This window comes from Marmota marmota, unplaced genomic scaffold (genome assembly GCF_001458135.2).
Source record: "Marmota marmota marmota unplaced genomic scaffold, marMar, whole genome shotgun sequence".
Classification (NCBI taxonomy): Eukaryota; Metazoa; Chordata; class Mammalia; order Rodentia; family Sciuridae; genus Marmota; species Marmota marmota.
Window position 1 is genome coordinate 19,109,052 of NW_026000196.1, and position 23,876 is coordinate 19,132,927.

General features: G+C 37.3%; 1 protein-coding gene across 10 annotated transcripts in view; it reads left to right on the forward strand.

Annotated features, from left to right (window-relative positions):
- Tjp1 (tight junction protein 1) overlaps positions 1–13,428 on the forward strand; it is a 214,513-nt gene extending 201,085 nt beyond the window's left edge. For 3 of the 10 annotated variants that reach the window (XM_048790372.1, XM_048790378.1, XM_048790377.1), the window contains 6 exons: positions 2,764–2,814; positions 3,963–4,129; positions 6,078–6,555; positions 8,078–8,295; positions 9,532–9,675; positions 11,867–13,428. In XM_048790372.1, coding sequence (XP_048646329.1) covers positions 2,764–2,814; positions 3,963–4,129; positions 6,078–6,555; positions 8,078–8,295; positions 9,532–9,675; positions 11,867–11,961 — 1,153 coding nt within the window. In that variant the 3' untranslated portion in view covers positions 11,962–13,428. The remainder of the gene's footprint in view (positions 1–2,763; positions 2,815–3,962; positions 4,130–6,077; positions 6,556–8,077; positions 8,296–9,531; positions 9,676–11,866) is intronic. The other 7 variants (XM_015493141.2, XM_048790379.1, XM_048790376.1 and 4 more) reach the window with 5 other exon arrangements.
- Positions 13,429–23,876: the final 10,448 nt, after the last annotated feature.

Consider the following 23,876-nt stretch of genomic DNA (forward strand, 5'->3'; position numbering starts at 1 on the left):
AACATGCCAAAATCAAGAGTTTTTGAGGAAGGAGAGTAAACTGTAAAGATCCTGATTTTTAGGTAAAATCTGGTTTTTTTGTTTTTTTTTTTTAATACATTCACTGATGATTCTTTTTCTTACTTTTTAAATATGAAAATAGAGCTATGAAGGGAACACTGGAGGGAAATACTAGATTGTTTGTTCTGGTTTTATTTATCCAAGCAAGAAAAAAACTTGTCTTTTTCATTGTTGAAGCTTGAGGGGACTACAGATTTCTGGTCCAGTTTTATAGACAAGGAAACCAAGGTTAAATGAAGTGAAATGATAGAGCAGAGCTGGGACTGATCCCCAAGTTTCTTCACTTTGGGTGCTGTACTACTAAGCTGTGTCCCCAGACACTTTTTTTTATAGACTTTTTTTTCCCTATCTGTTCCCTCCTGGTATGTTTGTGTCTCCTGCTGGTATTTTTTTTTTTTTTTTCTGGTTGCAGCCTAATTCATAGGGTCTGGTGCAGAGAGTTGGGTATAAAGCCTCATGGGCACCAGTGGGTTCATATCCTCAAACCAGCTGCTGGGAAGTATTTGAGCTCAGGGAAGACCTGTGACCTCTGTCTGATTATGTCAGGCTCACACACATCATTTCCTTCTGATGAACTTAACATCAGCTGATGAGAGGCATTATAACCAAAAGGTCCCTTTACAACAGCACCTGCATGATTGTTTGAATAACTGGGACTATAGTGTGTAGCGTAAAGAAGTTGACACATCAGAAGTCATCAGCCATTTCAGTTTTGTGTCAAAGATGAAAAGCACCTAGATTTTTATTTACCCAAATGTTTGGGGTAGTATCAACCCATGTTTCATTTGTCATTTACTATTGACTGAAAATTCTTTTAGAATATACTTTTAAACCTCAAACATTAAAAACCAATTTTAATTGTCTTCATACATTATTTGAAGTGAAGACTTTCTTTTTCCAACTATTTAAATCTTTATGCATGTAGAAGAAAACAGTTTATGAGAAATACAGATGCATACTGAGTGCTATAGTGGGGATTGATGTAAGACATTATCATACATTCCCCCAGCACAAACTATACAGGTGCCCAGTAACATTTAGATAGAGTATTAAGACTCATATGAGCTCACCTTTGGCAAGGTAGAAGGATATATCCTACAGTAATTATTTTTACATACACCATGAGACTCATATCATTCCGTTCCTGTCAGAAAAGGGCCCAGCAATGTAGTTTAATTATTTTATTTATCCTTTTGCATGTTTGATGAACAGATATGACCTTAAAAGAATACATTTAGCTATAAGAAGTAAGTAAAAGTTTTGCTAGGGAATTAAATGAAAAACACTCTCCCACACCACTATACCACCACCAGTATTAGGGATTGAACCCAGGGGTGCTGTACTACTAAACTATGTCCCCAGACACTTTTTTAATAGACAGTTTTGCTGTGTTCCCATGGCTGGCCTGGAACTTGGTGATCATTCTGCCTCAACCTTCCTAGTAGCTGGGTTGTAATGTGTGCTACCATGCCCAGTTGAAAGGCATACTTGATTTTGGATTATTTTGGCTTTCTAGAAAGACTTAATAGCTTATTTGTGATATGTAACTTTCAGACAGAGTCTAGAATACTGCCTGATATACAGTAGAGGGTTGGTAATTATTTGTCAAGTGAATGAAGTTCAACATAGGACACAAAGTAGTAGGTGCATCAGCCACCCAACTTTTCCTTAACACAGCTCTGGGGGAAGAATCAGTGTTTGCTGCTGGTCAAGGATATATTTATTGCCTTTGAAAGAAAAATAACATCTGTTTTGCTTTTCAGAGAACTAAATGTAGGACTGGTGATGTATCTCAGTGGTAGAGCACTTGCCTAGCCATGTAGGAGGCCCTGGGTTCAATACCCAGTACCACAAAAACTTAAGTGTATTAGAGATTGATGGCAAATTGTTTTTGTATCATATGAACATTAAATGAGAGACTGTAGAAGTAAGCATGGAAGCTTTGGATCCACCCATCACAGGGCTTAGCTTGCCACTTGAGATTAATGAAATCTTACTAGAATGTATAATGTATGTGTGTTAATCATAGTCGTGATTCGAAGGTATGCATGTTTCCTTTTACTGATTTATTATTACCCTGCTAGGGAACTAGTATAACTGTCACGTTATCACTTTTTCATGTGTCTGTACTTGGAGAATTTCTTCTGACCAGGCCTTGTCTTTTTTCAAACATTTCACTCTTACATATTCAGAATCTACTGATTATCCCTGGTTACTGGTTCTTCATTTGGTTCTTTTATCCTTGTGTGTGTGTGTGTGTGTGTGTGTGTGTGTGTGTGTACGTGCATGTGTGTGTGGTGTAGTACTGGGAATGGAACCAAGGGCCTATCACATGCTAGGCAAGTGCTCTACTGTTGAGCTTCATCCCCAACTTGGTTCATTTCTTTGCTCACCATTAGCAACTGCAGCAGAAGGTGAAGGAGAGTGGCGCTCAAAAACATTAATTGCTTTTCACTGGCAACCCTAATTAAAATATGTGGAGGGTAGGCAGGCAGGGTACAGGTTACTGTATATTAATATATTGGTAATTTCCTAAATGACAGTGATAATTTTCTTTTATGAACCAAATTATGCTGACATTGACATGGTGGATGTTGGTTAATATTTTGACATGACATTTGAGTTCCATTTGCTGCAAATTTACTTAGTTAGATTGACCATTTTCTTTCATTTTTCTATTGCGCTTGCTTTGCCATCACCTAGATTTCTTGGCTCTTACACTAGCTATGACTACTTGAAAAGGAACGTCAAGTGGTAAGACTGGCATTAATGTGAGGTTGTTACTTGAGGTGTCCCTCACTGTGTCACTGGCATTATGTGCACTTCCAGATCTTAGTGGCATCTCCAAATGTTTAGTCTAAATGCATGAAAGTTCAAAATGACAGCATAGTTTTAAAGCTAATCATAAGGCTAGCTATCTTCACAAAAGTCTTCTATTAAAATAAGTATGTATTTGAAATGTATATGTTATTGTTTGTGCACATAAAGCCAGTGCAGCTTTGGCACTCTGCAGTAAGGTTTAGATGACAATGTTGCAATTATGGGTCTATTTAGAAGTTTTCTTTTGTTTGAATTTTGTGTGTTATATATTAACAATTGGCAATCTGAAACAAATAAAATATGTATCACAATTTGACTTAAATGAGCTTCACAAAATAAAGTAATATCTGCTGCTTTAGCAGTCAGTAACAACAACAAAATTATCTGGTCAATCAAGGGGAGATTTTAAAGTAAGAGACGTTCAGTTTTTTGGTGTTCCTGGAACACAGCTATGCCCATTCATTGACTTATTGTCTGTGGCTGCTAAAATGTCAAAGCTGAATAGTTGTTACAGAGGCCATATCCCCAAAAAGCCAAAAACTTGTTTGGCACCTCAGTGAGTAAATTTGCCAATCTCTGGTGTCTGGCATCATCATTTATGATGATATAAGTATACCGGACTCCAAGACTTTAAAACCTTAAGATATAAAATCGGAAGTGAGTCTATAAAGGACTCAGAAATGGGTCTAAGGAAGACTTGTATCAAGGTGTATTTTATAAAATACTTGTAAGACTTCCTTAAACCTACCAACCATTATTGTTTTGTAAATGCTGCAATTATTAAAAATTATACCCAAAACTTAATCCACCTTTTGGTTGCTATTTTCTTGATGTTTTACTAATATTATTAAGTATCTGTGCTGTCTTCACATTTCTCGTGCTGATGAATTGTTGAATTTGTTTGTATATTTTGATAGAATAACTATCCATACTCATGAGAAAAAAATTGTGAAATTTTTGGAATTTTTTTTTTTCTCCCTAGTTTAGGGATATTTGGAAGAATGAGAACTTGTTTTGTAAATGAGTCCATATTCAGGGGTTGGTATTTTCTTTCTTTCTTTTTTTTTTTTTTTTCCTAATAGGGGAAAACCAGAAGCTGATGCTGTGGATAGATCATTTGGTGAGAAACGCTATGACCCAATCCAGGCCACCCCTCCTCCTCCTCCATTGCCCTCACAGTACACCCAGCCAGCTCAGCCTGTCACCAGCTCTTCTCTTCACATACATTCTAAGGGATCACATGGTGAAGGTAGGAAGTTCACAAGTTGACATTATTATTATAATATAGTGATAACTTATAAAATTAAATTCTTGTATTCTCTAAGCTAAGTGGTTTATATGTTAAAAAATAATCTTTGGGCTAGGATCAGTGAACATTAAGGATTTTCTTAAAAGTATATCTTCTGTTTTTATGACTGTGACCATTATATTGGACAAGTGTTTTAGCTTAACAGATCTTAATCTTGTTGCAACATAGCTTAATTTTATGCTAGTCTTCAAATCTTCTGGAAGAAGATTTACCAGTGTGTCTAAATTTTTATACTTTTGAAGAATGGTTTCTAAAAATTGTTATGTTCCATTTTTACACGTAGACATAGAAAACCATAAAATGTTATCTCTAGCACCTTGTCTTTCTAATTTCTTGGTAAAATTCTCAACGAGGCAGATAACATATATCCAATGTATTCATTCAAATAGCTATGTAATCTTATACCTTAGGAATATAGCAAATGTATTTATCCATTCTCCTGTTGACAGACATTTTGCTAGTGCCAACAAACTTCTTTGTTATTTACATAGGAATCAAATTTCAGGTTATGTAAGTCTTCAACCAACAAATTTTATGTAGTTCTAAATTGATACTACTTTGAGATTTTTCTCCACACACTATCACATCTGCAGATAAAGATAGTTTTAATTCTTATTTTCACATCTTTTATGCCTTTTCTTTCTTTTCTTGCTTTATTGCACCAGCCAGGACCTCCTGAAATGTGAAATGTTGAATAGAAATGCTTAAAGCAGACATCTTTCGCAGGTTCGCCCATCTTAACCTATTATGTCCCAGGGTCCTACATGTAGGACACCTATAAAAATTTAAATTGAGCAACAGTTATATTCGTTGCTCGGTTTAAATTTTTATCGGTGTCCTATATATGGGATGCCAAGACATAATGGATTTAAGGAGAAAAGATTTAATGTTTAACCCTTATGATGTTACTGTAGGTTTTTTGTAGCTGTCCTTTATCATGGTTAGGAAGTTTCCTCTAGTCCTAGATTGCTGAAAGCATTTTCTCAAATGCTTTTTCTCATGTATTAAGATGGTCAAATGATTTTTCTCCTTCATTCACTTAATGTGGTAAATTATATTACTATAATCATGAGGAATTTGGATTAATAATTTTCTTGTAATGTTCTTGTCTGATTTGGGTATCAAAGCTGTGCTGATTTAATAAAAGAAACATTATTTTTACATTTCCATATTCTGTTTATCGAAGAGTGTGTAAAGCATTGGTACTATTTTATCCTTAATTTCACAGAATTCCGTTGGTATTTTTTTTACACTGCCCCCAGCAATACAATTCCTGTTGTTCTACATCTTCATCAATAGTTGGCATTATTGAACTTCTCAGTTTTACCATTCCAATGGATGTGAAGTGGTATTTAATGGTTTATTTTGGGGTTTGCTTTACATTTTCCTAATAGGTCAAGTATCTTACTGTACAGTTAATGGGCACTCTAGTTGCCACTTTCATTTTTTGCCCATTTTTCTGTTTCGTTGAGGGTGGTGTTGTTTTTTTTTAAACAAATGTATAGGTATTTTTTCTAGGTTTTAGATGTTAGTACTTTATTAGGTGTATACTTTGTAAATATCTTCTAATATGTGGCTCTTTTCTTTAACTTTGGTCATGGTGAGCTATTCATTACTGAAATTTTTAATGAATCAAATTTGTCATTCTGTTTCTAATTTGTGGTGGATATTGGAAGAGGGTTGCTCAGACACTAGTCTCTGGAGGTCAGGACCCTTACAGCATGACCCTGAATTCAAGGCAACAGAGTACACTAATAGCTCTGAGTGTACTACCCAGACCTGGGCTTCTACTCCAGCACAAGGACAAGCTGAGCTAGACAAGACATCAGAGGGCTACTAAAACTTTTTTCAGGAAATTTTAAAAAATGTTTTCATGTTTGTTTTTCAGGTAATTCAGTATCACTGGATTTTCAGAATTCTTTAGTGTCCAAACCAGACCCACCTCCATCTCAAAGTAAGCCAACAACTTTCAGACCACCAAACCGAGAAGAGACTGCTCAGACTACTTTCTATCCCCAGAAAAATTTTTCAGATAAAGCTCCAGTTAACGGAGCTGAGCAGACTCAGAAAATGATCACTCCAGCATACAATCGATTCACACCAAAACCATATACAAGTTCTGCCCGACCATTTGAACGCAAGTTTGAAAGTCCAAAATTCAATCACAATCTTCTGCCAAGTGAAACTGTACATAAACCTGACTTGTCTTCAAAAGCTCCCACTTCTCCAAAAACTCTTATGAAAGCACACAGTTCAGCACAGCCTCCTGAGTTTGACAGTGGAGTTGAAACTTTCTCCATCCATGCAGATAAGCCTAAATATCAAATAAATAATATCAGCACAGTGCCTAAAGCTATTCCTGTGAGGTAAGATTCTTATTTGCCTTTGTGTAAACATTAGCCCTTTGATTTATTCTATGTTAAGTTCAGTATAGTTTATGTGATTTTGGACTTGAAATGATAATTGTAATTCTACGTATAAACTAAACAATGTCCTTGTTTTGAATATCATTCTGTATCTCTGGGAGGTATCAGATGTTAATAACATTAAAAAGCTAATAATCATGTATGATTGGTAGGTATTGTCATTTATCCATTTGTGACAGAAAACAGTTTGCCCAGGGTCACATAGCTAGGGCAAGGTAAACCCGATTCAGCCCCTGGTCATCTGACCTAAAAGCCCATACTCTTAGCTGACCATGGTTTCCTGTAACCTCCTAAATTCTACTGATGAGGTATATTTGAAGAATATCTTAGAAAAATGAGTACCTGTATTACTCATCTTCTATTTGTTCATCATGGATACTGAAAAATAGAGATGTAATAACCCCAAAAACTGCAATTATGAAACAACAGTTACTAATAAGATGGTTGAGCAAATGAGACAAAGTGAAGCTACCTAGAATCTCACTCAGATGCATTCTGTTTTCTCATAGTGACTGACCAGACCCATCTGGCCACATATCAGATCAGATCAGTCTCCTAAGTCCAGTTATGTTTTCAAACTCACAGGTTGTCAGGGATGGGCCACAGGGGACTCCTACTTTTAGGGACTATATGGTATTACCACCTCAGGCAGTGGGCTCTGCTAATCTTGCAATTGTGCCATAAGATTCCATCCCTCACACTCCAGTCATGCTGGAATGAAGCTGCAGCTGCCCTTTATATGCTTCTAAGTTATTGGTCCATTTTTCTGCCCACCTTAAGTTCAGGATTAAAACTTTACTTCAGAAAGTCTTGATAAACTCCATTTTTTAAGTAGTCATTAATACCACATCTTTTTTTTACCTTTGATATTCTTCTGTACTAAGTTAACCTAGTTTCTCTTTCATGGATCTTTGGGATGTACCCATACCAGGGACTTTACTTTTGTAACCTTGGAAGCCTTGGCTTTGATAGTATGGTTGTTTGGTAGGGGAATGCTCAGGAAGGGCCATGCATCTGCACACTTTAAAATCCTAGAGAGACTTTATCAAATCTAAGATGTTCTCAGCTGTAAACACCACAGTTACATGTATGACTAAGAAGATTAAAGAAAATGCTACCAATTAAATTGTGACTAACCATCAATTTTAAAAAGTAATACGTTGATGGGTATTGAAATGTCCTTCTTTTATTAAAAGCCAAGATATCAGATTTTATACACTCATATTGCATAGTCAGTAATGATGCTAACTCAACTAGCTATCAGAAATACAATTGATTTCTCTAAGAAAAAATATGCTTAATTATCTCTCTAGGTAAAATCTTTGACTAAAAACTTATCTTGTTAAAGTAACTTCTTGATCGTATGTAGAAATAAAATGAAACCACCTATTAAATAGTTAATAAAGGGAAAACTCCTGTGTGTTATTAGGAATTTACTTATTAGCTATTTCTGAACTCTCAGTCCTTCAGCTATGGAAGAAGATGAAGATGAAGATGGTCATACTGTGGTTGCCACAGCCCGAGGCATATTTAACAGCAACGGTGGGGTGTTGAGTTCCATAGAAACTGGTGTTAGTATAATTATTCCACAAGGAGCCATTCCCGAAGGAATTGAGCAAGAAATCTATTTCAAGGTCTGCCGAGACAATAGCATCCTCCCACCTTTAGATAAAGAGAAAGGTAAATGTTATTTAGGTAAATGTTATTTATATTTCTGCTTAGTTCTAGTAACTTTAAAGTTGCCCTGTGGGATAAAAGCTAGCAGCTTCTCTGTTCACTCTGGGCCAACCACAGCATGTTCCTTCCAACAGGGAGGACCTCTCAAATGAGCTCTGTGAAAGGGAGCAGCATCATGGACATGTGGTGGGTCGTCCATAGTGGAACCACAGTGACCTTCCACAATGCATTCTTTACTTTCATGATGAAATCCAAAGTGTTGGCAGGTGACAGGCCACTAGATGTCCCTCACACATGGCTGCCAGGCAGTCTTGGCTGACCTAACCAAATTTGTCTTTGAACCATTCTACCCTTTCATCTGTGGAGATGGATTAAGGAGCCCCACTCAGAAAGGCTTTGCCCTGCCTGTCACCTGATTACAGATGCTGTTGAGGCAGGGCTGTCTTACTCATCACTCCAGAAGCTAGCACTAGTAAACACTCAGTAGAATAAATGAAATATTTTTAGAAGACATCAGAGTGTATCTGCGCTTCCTAAGGAACTAGGAATGCTGCTGTTTTCACAATCTTCCTGGACTTATCAGAGTGAAATTATGATGAGCTGTATTATGTCTTTTAACAGTACTTTACTTCTCTGACTACACTGACCTTAGCTTACTTTCTTATATTTTGCCAGAATACTGAAATCTGATTCTACATGCTAATTTTGGGATAGCTTGTCTTAAAAACCAATAGGACTGATTATGTTGGTCTTGCATGAATTTCTTAAACTAAGTCTATAACAGACTTGAGAAATGGAAGATAAAAGTGACATTTGTGGAAAGTACATTTGAATATGCTGTGCAGTGTAGACCTATATGGTTGAATGTGGTAGCTAATAGCTACAGTGGATATTTGGCACTTGAAATGTAGCTATCTTGAATTGAAAGGTGTTAGAAATGTAAAATACCAATTTCAAAGTGTTAGTGTATTGATTACATTTTGGAATAATGATGTTTCAGTTTTATTGAGTTAGATAAAATATTAAAATTGGTGTGACTTGTTTCTTTTTACTTTCTAATTTGGCTGTGAGAAAATTTTGAATTAAATTTGTGGCTTCTGTTATGGGTCAGTAGTGCTATAGAAAACTAATCCCATTTGGCTCTATAGTATATAGTTAGAAGTGGGGTGAGGAGAAAACTATGTGTCTAGAAGAAAGATCCTCATTTCACCTCTTGCCTGTCCCTTTCCTTGACTCCAGGTGAAACTCTGCTGAGTCCCTTAGTGATGTGTGGGCCCCATGGCCTCAAGTTCCTGAAGCCTGTGGAACTGCGCTTACCACACTGTGCGTCTATGACTCCTGACGGTTGGTCTTTTGCTCTAAAATCATCCGACTCTTCGTCGGGTATGCTGTCTTCACTCTGTCCTCTGGGGGCTTTGGGTACTGTCATTGATTAAAACTGGGCTAATCATGCTCCCATGCTGTATGTTAGCAGATCTTTACCTCTGTTCCTGTGGCCTTGTAGGCATCATCAGTGTCAACAAATTTTTATCATTTTACTGAAATGATTTGGTCCCTTCATGTAATTATTTCTATTTTTGGTTACTATTTTTAATTTTTTTTTAATCTAAAAAACATGTATACCAGAGAAACTTAAAAGAGAAAAGATCTTCCACTGTGATCATACTTGGCCATGGTTTTTCAGTGTAAAACTCTAAAAGTTCTATTTTTTAAATGACTTTTTGCTCTTAAGATCATAATTTCAAAGTTTCTCTTGCATTTTCACATTTTCTCACTTCCTTAAGTGATTTAAGTCAGTTACCAGTTGGAACTGTCTTTATTATTGGTACATCACTCTATGAGAATCTAGTATAGAGAAATAAGAATTTAAAGTTTTGCTTCTGAATTTTTGATAAATTAGTAGATTTATCAAATAGAGGTTATGGAATAAAGATTATAGTAGGAGCATATTTTAAAGTAACCCAACAACAAAAAAATTGTATATAAGTAGCATTTTTCCTCATTTATAAATACTCCATCTTTTAGAAAAAAATAAATAACTTTTAACATGCCAGGTATTAAATCTATTTCTTCAAGGACTCCATTAAACATTTTATTAGCCTAGGTTGAAACTGCATTTAAAATGTATATTCCAAAAGCCAGATAGTATACCATGAGATCTGATTTTGCTCTAAACCAAATTAGAATGGGATCTTTAAGATAATTACTTGCTTTTTAAATGATCTTTTTCCAGATACTATATTAAGGATTAATGATTTCCACATTTGTTATATCCAATATTTTATGTGATAAAACATAAGTTGTGTTAGATTACTTATTCTGTTAAGTTTGAGTATGTTTACCCAGAAGATAAATATAACTGTATGAATCCTAAATGGCTTTAGAATGTGTTGCTGCTATAAATATTCCCTCAAGAAGTCACTATAGATTTTAACTACTAACATAATCCTAACAAAAACTCAAGACTAAAGATGAGATGTTTTTGTTTATGTCTAGAGTTGTTATAATTCTCTGATCACCTGAACAGTTTGCTCTTTCCAGTAATACACAAGCCCATCTGTATCTGAAGTTAAATCACTGTTTAGAAAGCACTGATCCTATCATAAGATGTTACTGACTCTAAATACTACTTAGGTGATGTATAGCTTACTATAGAAAACATGCCCAACTGGTACCCTTGACATTTGGGCCAAATAATCTTTTGTTGTGGGGGCTGTTCTGTCTGCTACCAGATACTTGGTGGCTCTTCTGGACTCTCCCCCCACTATATTCCAGTTGTATCAAGCAAAAAAAAAAAAAGTCTTCAGACATTGTCCCTTGGACACAGAACCAGTTACTTCTGGTTGAAAGTTATTGCTGTAAGGGAAACAAAAGTCAGTGGTTTTGACTGTCATCTTGGATGCCACAGAGACATACAGATGTTTTGGCCTTCTTTACATTTAATACCTGTTGCCCAGAGATTCTTAATGCTAGCTTCATATCTTAAAACACCAAGAGCTTATTAAAAGCTCAAAAGCTCACTACCTGCCCTAGACCTACACAGACAGTGAGTTTTTAAAGGTCCACAAATGATTTTGTTGCACAACAAGAATTGGGTGGGGCGGTCTTGCTGGTTTTTATTTTGATTTGATTTTGTAAGGCAGAAAGGTTCTTTAGGAGATAGATTCTGCAGGAGTTTAATTTCTTGGTCTATGAACAAACATAACAGATGTCTTCTCACATGGATGATCATATAATTATTTTCCAAACTTTTAAAAGTGAAAGACGTTTTTAATAATTATGTAGACTCAGGGGCAAACTGGATCTGTCCTAGGCATATAACTTCATTCATTATTTGAAAAGGCCAGTGAACTTAATGGTAAAAGTTATTTGAAACAGCTTTCAAATTATTTGTTGCCAGCAACACTGCATTAACATGTAGCACTTAAGAGTTTTAATATATATACAATATGCTAAAGATATAGAAGAAAGTTATATCAAATATAAATGTATTTATTTTTGCCCATAATTGTGAAGTGTTATGGGTAACAGTTTAGCTAACTATAAATAACATTTATTTCTCTTTATCTCATAGGTGAGCCTAAAACCTGGCAAAACAAGTGTCTTCCTGGAGATCCAAATTATCTTGTTGGAGCAAACTGTGTTTCTGTCCTGATTGACCATTTTTAATTCTTAAAATATAGGAATTTGATTAAATAATGTGAAACCGGGTTGAACTTACTAAATTTAAATGGAACCACTCTATCAAGTATTATACTTTTCTTAGAATTGATACTACAATTTGTTAGTATTAAGCATTTGTTGGAACTTATGAAGATTAGTGAGCATGCTCCTGAACCATGGTCTAAAACCATGCTACAGACTGCATGTTTATGATTGAAGAACTGTTGGTATTGGCTAGAGGTTCAAAGATATTTTGTTTTGTAATGATTTTTGTACTTTTTTACATTCACTGCTTAACTTCACATACTGATTTCCGTTAAAATACCAGCCAGTAAATGGGGGTGCATTTCAGTTCTGTTCTTTCCAAAGTATACTGTTTGAAACTTTATTATGGCCCTGGCCTAGTATACACATTTTATTTTATTATGCATGAGGTAATATGCACACATTTTTTAAATGCACCTGGAATATATAACCAGTGTAGTGGATTTAACAGAAATGTACAGCAGGGGAATTTATAACTTTGGGGAGGGGGGAGGGTCAAATAAAGACAATTACTTATTGTATATGAAAACACATTTTTCTTAGGGAGGACACCAAAGCATGTGAGACTGGTTCCATGGCCTCTTTGGATCTATAAATTAACCATATCACCACAGAAATACTTACCAGCAGGAATGCCTTACCCTCATGTTTTTAATTCTTAGATTGTTCTTGCTATGTATTACTGAGTTTTTATGGCTTTTGTGCACATCTACATACTGTATCATGGAAAAGATTGAGTAAATTGTGAATTTGGTGGTTTCAGAAATGTGTAATCACCTAGCAGAAAATAATGGTGTATGGTATGATTTAGAAATTTCCTTTTTCTCTTTTTCTTCCTCTTTCTTTTCTTTTTTTTTTTTTTTTGACAAGGCGCAGTGGTTTTCTGTTCTTTTGGCATTTGAAACTTTGATGTTTTAAGGATGCTTGTACATAAATGCGTGCATACCACTTTTGTTCTTGGTTTGTAAATTAACTTTTATAAACTTTACCTTTTTTATACATAAACAAAACGGAATTTCTAAGAAAGGCTACCTTTGTATTCTCTCCTGTACCTCTTGAGCCTTGAACTTTGACCTCTGCAGCAATAAAGCAGCATTTCTATGACACATACAAGGTCATTTTTTTAAGAAAAAGAATGCACAGAGTTGTTACATTTTTAAGTGCTGCATTTAAAAGACAGTTACTCAGAATTCTCTAGTTTGATTAAATTCTTGCAAAGTATCCCTACTGTAATTTGTGATACAATGCTGTGCCCTAAAGTGTATTTTTTTACTAATAGACAATTTATTATGGCACATCAGCACGATTTTTGTTTAGATAATACACCACTACATTCTGTTAATCAATCATTAGGTGTGACTGAATTTCTTTTGCGGTTACTAAAAATCTCAAATTTCTAAATCTGCAGAATAAAACTTTTTAAAGTAATGTTCTGGTTTGGTTTGTTTGCCCACATTTAGTTTCATGAAACTTTATAATCCTACTCTTAAATCCTGTACACATTAATCCTCTTCATACAGGTCACTCGCTGCTGCCTCAGATCTGGTGCTGCACATTCAGAGTCTGTTCCCTGTGGCCAGTGTGTACTGTGGGGTGGGCATTGCTGGTCAGAAGGGCTTCAGGTCAAAGCCAGTGAGTAGGAAAAAGAAGCAGGCAGACTGTCTCTTCAGAGCACTATGAGCATGTATGTATATGTGTGTGTGTATGTTCACTAGGACCAATTTGCATATGGTTTGTTCCCCAGAAAACATGGGAACTGGGGATGTATTTCAATGGTGAAGCACTTCCCCAGCATGTGCAAAGCCCTGGGTTCCATCCCCAGTGCTATCAAGGAGGGAGGTGCTCCCATCAACAGATGGAAAGAGGTTTGTTTAATCACCCATCTTTATTGCCATTTAAGTCATTGTCATAGTGTTTTACTGAACATCTTTATAGATTTAGTCCATGTTTGTGGATTTTGTTTCATTTCTTTCTTTTTTATTAAGGTATATAATTTATATATCATAACTAACCCTTTTTAAATTATATAGTTTTTCAAATTTTAATAAACCATACTGTCATAACCATTACCACAATTATACAACAATTTTCTCATTCTCTGCCTGGCCCCTGAAGTTCCTTCCTCCTTGTAGACTAATCAGCTCCTGGTCATCAGTGAAGTCTTTTCTGTTCCTATAGTTTGCCTTTTTGAAGGTGTCCTATAAATGTAATCATAGAATATGTAGTCTTAAAATCTATGGCTAAACTGCCACAGACTTGCAATGCATTTGAGATACATTTACCATGTTGCAGGTATCAGTCCTTTTTGATTACCAAGTATTCTTGTGATATACAGCCATGCCAGAGTTTCTTGATCCATTCCCTAATTAAGGAACTCTTGGCTTGTTTCCAGGTTTTAGAGTTGATAAATAAAGCAGATTTAAACATTTGCATACAAGCCTTTGTGTGAACATAAGCTTTCATTTCAGTTGGCTAAATATCTAGGAGCAGGATCACTGGCTCATGTGGTAAGTGGATGTTATTAACCTGTAAGAAACAGCTAAACTGTTTTCCAGAGTTCTTGTACCATTTTGCAGTTCTATCAGCAGGCTGAGGGTCCATCCAGCTCTGTGTCTTACCAGCTGTTAGTTTTGTCAGTAATTTTTATCTTGACCATTCTTTTAGGCTGTCTCACTGTGGTTTTGATTTGTATCTCTCTAATGACTCTTGATGTTAAACATCTTTTATTCACCATCAATATGTCCTCTTTTTGGTTTAGTATCTGGTCAGATTTTATCCATTTTAAAAATTTCATTGATTATTTTCTGATTTTTGAGAGCTCTTCATGTATTCTAGATGCACATTGATTGTGTAATTTGTGATTTGCAAATCTTTTCTTAATATTGTCCAAGAATGGGAGTTGATTTTGATGAAGTCCAGCTTATGACTTTTCTTTCATGGATTGTAACTTTTAGTATAATATCTTAGAAAATTTTGTCTAACCCTCAACATAGAATTTTAAGTTTTCTTTCAGAACTTTTAAAAGATTTTACATTTATGTTTGATTAATTTTATGTGTAGTGTGAGGTTATGTGTCAAGTTTCACTTAGACTATTCAGTGTTATATTTGACCTCCATATATGAAACACAAGACACTGGGCTTCCATATAAATAAATAAGTGGAAGGAACATAAAAGTCTGTTGTTTGTATCTACCTGCCTTCAACACTGTATGGCGTGATTGTCAGGCAAGATTTAAATATCTACTGCTGTTATGATTTAGATGTGAGTTGTCTCCAAAAGCTCTTTTTTTTTTTTTTTTTAACATTTTTTTAGATGTAGATGGACACAATACTTTTTTAAAATTTAATTTGTTTATGTGGAGCTAGGGATCGAACCCAGGGCCTCATGCATGCTAGGCAAGCGCTCTACTACTGAGGCACAACCCCATCCCCCCAAAAGCTCTTCTTAATGCAAGAATTTTCAAAGGTGAAATGATAAGATTTCAAGAGCTGCAACTGGATCCCTCCATCCTAGTTTGAATGGACTGACTGGGGGGTGGGGTGTGGCTGGCAGAGTTTGGTCACTGGGGTTGTGTCCGGGATAGTTTGTTTCTACCGCTGCATCCCCCTTCTCTCTGCTTCATGATCCTGCCTTGAGCTGAGCAACTTTGCTGAGCTGCTCTCCCATGATCTTCTGCCTCACCTTAAGCCCACAGCAATAGACAAAGTCGTGTATAAACTGAACCTCTGAAACTGGGAGCCCCAAATAAACTTTTGCCCTTCTCAATTGTTCTCATTGAGTATTTTGGTCATAGTAGTAAAAGGCTAAAACACTGCTTTTTCATGTCAATGGGAATAAGAACATTTCTGCTATCAGGCCATCTTCTGACAGTGCTGAGCATGGCTCAGTGAAATAACTCATGGCCAGGTTCCAGGGTCAGAAGCCTGTTTTTGCTCTTTCCTGTACTACTAATGTGCTAATAGAAAACTTAGTGTCCAGAAGTGCTCCTTGAATAGGTTCTTCCTCCTCTTTGACAACTCTTTGCAAATGTTCACTTAGTACAATACATGAGGTACTGCGCAGATGGAGTTGTCTCAGGTAAGGTTAGACACAGACTGAGATAGTGGCCTGAAACTGGATGTGGATGCAGTTGGCTAGTAAGGAATGTGGCAGCAGATGTAGGCACGGCCACCAAGCATATTCACATCTGGGAACAATGAATTTTTGGTTTACCTTGACTCACACTTTGAAAACTCCTTTGTGGCTAGGAAACGACTATGTACTGATGTATCAAGTTGAGTCATTTCAGCTGCTGGACAGCTCTATAGATGGACTGTTCTTGGGTTGTTCAATAGAGTTTCCCCAGATTGAGTGCAGGGAAGATAAATTTTAAGGTGCTAATTTTCACAAAACTGTATTGTCATCTCATAATTTGGTTACAATAAAAATCAAATGTTTTTTGTTCAGTTACTTAGTGTGCTTTCCTTTCAAACCACTTGATAGCAAAGGAACTATTAACACAAGGTGTGTCAACATTAGGGGGGTTTTTTGGAATTCACAAAGAAGGTATGTAATAAATAGAAAAATATCTAATTTGAAATTAAAATGTTTAGGACATTTAACTGTTTTGTAGAAAATCAAGGTTTTTATAGATGTTCTTCAGATTGCAGCCTAGAATTTGTTTCTTCCAGGTGATCACATGGGTTAGCAGGAAGTAGACACAAATGAGATACTCCAGAGTGAGGTTTGTAACATTGTGGTTAATCTTCTATACTCTCCCTTTGCTGTACAGGCTATCATGAATGAGTTGTTTCCAGTTAGCCTGGAAACCACATGCCTTTGAGGACTAAAAATTTGATTTTTGTTAAACCAAAATCTTTCCTTGCTAGGTAAGTGCCAAGCAGGGAAGATATATCCATCTTGGTACACTTGGGAACTGCAACTAATGGGATATAGAAGAGTCCCCACAATGAGCTGCCCTCCTCCATGCTTGGGGTAGTGGATACAGAGGTTTTGATTTTGGCATATTTATGGTAGGCCTGGTTGTCACAAATTGTTGGCAGGTGAGGAGGTCTTAAGTGGATTTGAAAATATGTAGGTGTTAATCCTTTTTTAACCCCTTAAAAACAGAAGGAAAACATGAAGATTGACATGTGACCAGAATGCTCCCAGTGTGTCAGGCTGGGAAACCCAATATTGACATTAAAAGCTCTTTAGTACTTGGTAATTAGTGTGAGAGAGAAAATACCATGGAATGATGGTAGTGGATTCTACTAAATGATGTTCAGAAGATTCAGAAAAAAAATTTGCTTTGAGCTGATTATCTGTTTTCCCCAAAAGTACTGTGTTCAAGCCATAACCCCCAGTGTGGCTATGTTTGAATATGAGGCCATAGGAAGCCCCAACACTGTTTTCTTATATGTGTACATGCACTCTGGGTAGATAGGTAAGTGTACAGGTACAGTTTGTACTATCATAATAAAATACTGTATATATATACATACACACACATACATATATATAAATAATACTAGATGGCTTAACCAAGAGACATTTTCTTGAAGTTCCAGAGGCTAGAAGTCCAAATAGTGTTGCCAGGATAGTTGTTTTCTGCTGAGGGTTCTCTTCCTGATTTGTAGTTGACCACTTTCTCAACGTATCCTTGATCTTTCATTGGTTAATGCAAGTGGAGAGAGCAAGTAAGCAAGGAAGGAAGCTCTCTGGTGTTTCCTAAGGACACTTAAGCTTATTGGAGCTTGGTCCCACAATTAGGACCTCATTTAATTAAACTTGCTTAAAGGCCCCACATGCAAATATAGACACACTGGAGTTAGGGCTTCAGCACATGAATTTGGGGGAACATAGATGTTCAACTCAAAACAATTTTTTTTTTTTTTTTGGTGGATCATTTGAGTGTAAGTTTGCAGATACAATGCCTATTTCCTAAGAATAAGGAAGTTTTCTTACATAACAACTGTTTACTTAACCTCATAAAATGTTGAGTTGGTTTCATTTTATTTGCTCTGTTTTTCTTTGGAGTTTTGTTCTAAACCTTTTTATTTATTTTGGTTAGCTTTGGGTTCAGTTTGCTCTTTTCCTAGTTTTTAAAGGTGAAAGCTTAGTTTATGATTTGAGATTTTTTTCATGGTAAAAATTCCCTCAAGACACAGCTTTAGCTGCATTCCGTAAATCTTGGTAATCTTATGTTTTGTTTTCATTTAGTTCAAAATATTTTCTAATTTTTCTTGGTTTCTTCATCTATGACTTCTTTTTAAATATTTGGGGCTTTCCCAAATCTCTTCCTGTTTTAATGCCCATCTGATCAGAAAATATATTTTGTGTGATTTGAATCCTCTTAGGTTTTTTGTTTTGTTTTTGTTTTTGTTTTTTTTTTGTTTGTTTTTAGGTCTTGTTAATGACCTAGTATGAGATCTACCTGGAGAATGCTCCATATGTTGTGTTTTGTAGATAGGTTCCCACTAAAATGCCAAGCCTGGCCTCAAGCTTGTGGTCCTTCTTCAGCTGGCTCAGTGGCTGGAATTATAGGCATGTGCCACCACACCCAGTGATGTACTCTGAAACAGAATGGGTATTTTGTGTTGGGTGAAGGTGTTCTATAGATACAGGATAAATCAAGTTGGTTGATGCTGTTTTTCAGGTCTTCATCCTTATTTTCTGTCTAGTTGTCCTCTTAATTATTGAGAGAGTGAGGCATTAAAGACTCCCAACTATTGTTAAATTGCCTGTTTCTCCTATCACTTTTTGTTTGATTTAATTTGGAACTCTGTTTTGGGGAACATTGTTATGAAATGTTCTTCGTTATCTTTAGCAGTATTGTGGGGGGCATGTCTTAAGTCTTTTTGACTGGTATTAGTTTATCCATTTCAACTTCCTTATGGTCACTGTTTATGTGGTATATTTTTTCCACTCTTTTGCTTTCAGTTATATCTATGAATCTAAAGTGTTTCTTTCATACAAAGCATATAGTTTGATCTTATTTTATAATTAAAGTTCATTAATGTCTTCTTTTGATTAGAGTGCTTAATCCCATTTACTTTTAATCTTAACTACTGGTAAAGTCTAACATTGTTATAAGTGATTGTCTTTTAAATCGGTTAAGAGAAAACACTAATACAGTCTTATGTTGACCTGTGTAACTACTACAGTGTCTTCAGTATTCTTTAGGTGGGATTCAAGTTCTCTTCCAGTGTCATTTCTTTTTAGTCCAAAAGACTTACTTTTGTATATTTTAAAAGGCAGATTTGCTAGCAGTGAATTTTCCCAAGCTTTATCTCAAAATATTTTTACTTGATCTTCATTTTTGAAGAGTAATTTTTGCTGGCTGTGGAATTCTTGATTGGCAAATACTTCTTTTAGCACTTTGAACATGTCAATTTACTGCCGTCCTCACTTCATTGTTGTTGAGAGCTCAGCTGTTGAACAGTACTTCCCTTGTATTTAATAAGCTTTATTTCTTGCCATGTTGAAATTTTCTCTCTCTCAAATGTTTGTGGTGTCTCTACCTATGATTCTCTTTGTGTTTATCATGTTTGAAGTTTATTGTTCTTCGGTGATGCGTAAGTTTCATACATTTCATCAGTTTGGCCCCACAATTAGGACCTCATTGCCATTATTTGTTCAAAAATTTCTTCCTCTCCTTTACTTCTGAGACTCTCATAACATGTATTGATATACTTGATATGCCCCAGATTCAGGTCTCTTTTTCTTCATTTTCTAAATTACTCTCAAGTTCGCTGATTCTTACGTAAGATCAGATCTGCTATGAGTCTCTCTAGTAAATTGTTCATGTCAATGAAAGTTATCATACTGTTTTTTAATTCCTTAACCATGTTTTCCTTTGAATTTTCAAACATATTTATAATAGCTGCTTTGAAGTCTTTGTATGCTAAGTTCAGCATCTGGGTCCACATCAAACAGTGTCTATTCACTGCTTCCTGATCCCTAAAATGTGGGTCACAGTATCCTGTTTCTTTTCATGTCTCATAATTTTTTGAAAAAGCTGCACACTGGTGATAATGTTATAATAACTCTGTATTCTGAACCATTCCTTTACTTTTCAATGGGTCCTTGCTACATTTTTGGTTTTGTGACGGAACAAATTCTATATAATTTGTCTGAATATCAGTGCTCTACCATTGTAGTCTCTGTTCAGTTTTGGGTTCTGGGTTTTTGTTTGTTTGAAGTCTGGCTTCCTAATGGTTGCCTCTGGTTCAGTATATCTTATTAGCCAATAATTGATCAGATGTTGGGCTCAAGAAGCTTGATCCACTAAGGCTTCCACTCTTACCAGTGGATTTGTGTGAGATCTAGAGAATGTATTCAGAGTTCAGGGAGTGGACAGGTGTGCCCTATCTCTTACTTTTTGTTGGTTCTTGTCTCTCTACTATACAAACTCGAAGTCTTACCTCTAATCAGGGACACACAGACAGCTGTAGCCCTCTCCCATCTCTCCTGGGCATTGTGTACAGCCCTTCACAGGTATCTGGTCTTCCAGACCACCAGGGACTTGTAAGAACTTGCCAAGACCTCCTTTTCTGATCTCCTGATTAAATTTCTGGCTCATTGGCTGGTCTGATATTTGTCCAACTAGTTTTGCAGTCTCAGGTGAGCCACATTATTGGCTTTCCCAAGATGATTTCTGTTTCTGCTTCAGATCTTGTTAGCCCCTTCTGGAAGTGATGCTGCCATTTTCCATAGCTTGCTCTGCCCTAGTAGATCTTCAGAGCTGAAGGGAGGTACCCCAGGCAAAAATGCCACAGCCTACCATTTTTCATACTCAAAGAAAAAGTTCTTGAATAAATATTTTTCAATGTAACTCATATTTTTGGTTGATATCCAGAGTTTTAGAATGGGTATTTTAGAAAATTTATCGAGTTTTGTTATTATCTTGTAGGGAAAGAATTTACTCAGCTATTCCAAAAGTCCAGCCTCAGAAAATTTAATATACATGTGTTCATCTGATCTGTCCATATTTGTATCAGTCATTTGACCCACTAATCCCTTTGCAGTGCTTTGCTTTCTTCTGATGAGATCCAGTGCAGGGTCACATGTTGCTTGAATTTTCAACGTCTTTTTTTCCTTTTCTTTCTTTCTTTTTTTTTTTTTTTTGTGTGTGTGTGGGTATGTGTGTGGGTTGGCAGGGGGGTGGGGGGGGAGGTAACCAGGAATTGAATCCAGGTTTGCTTCACCACTGAGCAACCCAGCCTGTTTTCTTTTTTGTTTTGCAACATGATCTCACTAAATTGCTGAGCCTGGCTTTGAACTCACAATCCTCCTGTCTCAGCCTCCCCAGCTGAGCTGCTGGATTATAGGCATGTGCCACCACACCCAGCTTGCCACGTTTTTAGTCTTTAGTCTCCATTTAGGCCATTTCCTTAAGCAAGGGGGTTTTTGTTGTTTGCATTGAACCAGGGAGTGCTTGACCACTGAGCTACTTCAGCCCTTTGTATTTTTTAGTTTTGACCTTAGGGTCTCACTAAATTGCTGAGACTGGCCTTGAGCTTGCTATCCTCTTGCCTCAGCCTCCCAAATTGTTGGGATTATAGGTGTGTACCACCGCACCTGGCAAGTAGTGGTTTCAACTAGTTAATCCAACTACCTTAAAAATAAGTATTAAGCTTGATTTATTTTGTGGGATGGTCCGGTTTGGAACCATTTCTGGAACAACTGCTGTTCTCTAGGCAGTGTTTTGATAAGACCTTGACCTGCCCTGAGAAGGTTGGGTTCTAGTGGTCTGCAGTTAGCACACAGTAGGAACCCTTAGCAGGGAATATGGAGGGTTGGGAAGTGTTGTGGGTACCATGGGCTCTGCCCTGGGAAACACCTTCCTCTAACTTCCTTTACAAAGACAGGTTCCTACTGGGTTCAGTCTGTGGGATGCCAGTGGAGATCCCAGTTTGGTGTCAAGGTCTACTTAAAGATGAAAAACTACCAGATGGAGTGATAACACACTTGTAACCCTAGCAAGTCAGGAGGAAGAGGCAGGAGAATTGCAAGTTTGAGAGGAGCCTCAATAACCTTGATAAGACCCTCAGCAACATAGCAAGGCCCTGTCTCAGAATTTTTATAAAGGACTCGAGATGTAGCTCAGTGGTGCCTTGGGGTTCTTTGCCCAGTACCAAAACATAGTAAAGACAAGAAACTGAGGCATGGGGTCTCATTGGTTCACACACAAATCTGGGGCAGAGCTGAACCCTTGACTTCCAGGCCAGTGTGCTCTTAAGATGCCAGTTTGGACAGCTGTTCTAGAAGCATAAAAGGATCATCTCGTGTGCTTTTATAGCAGGGCAGGATTGCTTGGCGAACCTAAGGCAAGGCAAGACTTAAACCACAAATTTCTAGCCCCAGATTGAGGTAACCTCTCTGGGAACAAGACCCATTAACATTTAGCCAAGTAGAAGTACAGAAAGGGTGTGTGTTGGTGATGTTTCTGATTACAGGTTGGGGCCAGGAGTGCCTCGATTACCTCGGTACTGCCTCCACTGGCCCTTGCTGTGGGTGCTGGTGAACCTGAGTCCTACAGGCAGATCATTCCTCTCTCTTATGGCCCATGCAGGCCTTAAGGACTGGGTGACTTATATTACCCCTCCATGTGCCACACCCAGGCCCTGCCCAGAAAATGCCTCCCGCACTATTCCTCTTGTTACATCCCTGATGACACCCTTACTGGGAGTGAGATGGGAGTGATCAAAAGATGCAGTTCAGCCCTGGTTTTTGCATGCTGGAGTTTCTTGCACACCCCACCCTGAGCAATCCTGTAGAGACAGCACAAAACATACACAACATGTTACTAGAAAATGTCAATTTTGAGAAAAAACCTTCTCAGCAAAACAAGTTCCACCAGGCACCAGGATCCCAGAGCTTGGGCCTTTGAGAGTAAGTGTGGTTGTCAGTTATATTTTCATGGTGAGTGATCCTTGGCCATATTGGACATTTGCACCTGAGGAAATACCTCTGTCTGTCCAGCTGTTCTCCCTACTAGAAGCCATAAACTGCCTGGCTGCCAGGGGGAAGGCTGCTGGCTACTACAGGGCAGTTTCCACCTCACAGGGAAGCTGGAGCACATGTGTTGCAACTGCCAACAGCTTAGAGCATCAGAGTCCACGGGCTGCTACATCATTTTCCGGCTCCCTTCAGGGCGTGTCACTCAATGACAGCCAGCCTTGGTGAAAGTGGGTTCAAAACCTCAAGGGAAGCTGATTCCTGTGACTGTGGGCACAGAAGGCACAGATCCAAACTGTCACATAGAGCTGACAGTCTGATTTCCCACAGAGAAATGCCTCCGCCCAGGTCTCCCCTTCTTGTCCCCACCCTCACAAAGAACTTAATACCCAAATGTTTTAGCCAAAATGTGGGCTGAGAGCAATTGTCAGATTGGAACTCAGCAAGGGAATGTCCTCTTTGCTTTTGTTACCTTGGTAGGAGTGTTCATTTCCTCCTGTCCCCAGTACATTTGTCACTGTGGATCTAAGATTAGACACCAGGCTTCAGGCACAGGTAGGTCATTTCTGGAATAGTGGGGGTATTATGGCCACCCCTTTAAGGAAAGCTGCCCTTTCCAGACAGCACAAGGAACTTCCCCTCCATGTAGTCAATGAAACTGGCAAGAATTCTGCCCATTCAACTGATAACTCTGGAATGATGACTTATTTTCAGGGATACGCTCTCTCACCTTCTTACTTTCTTCATCTTATTTAATGTTCGAAAATGAAAGGGTATGGAATTAAAGAGGTGACAAGGGTGGTCAGGCCAGTGGCCTGGTCAGATCAGCCTGGCTGTAAGGCAGCCACACTGTTGTTCCGCCCAAAGTTAGTCCCCTAGATGAGCTTTTCTGCAAACATTATAATTCTTGTCACCTTATTGCAATTTGAATTT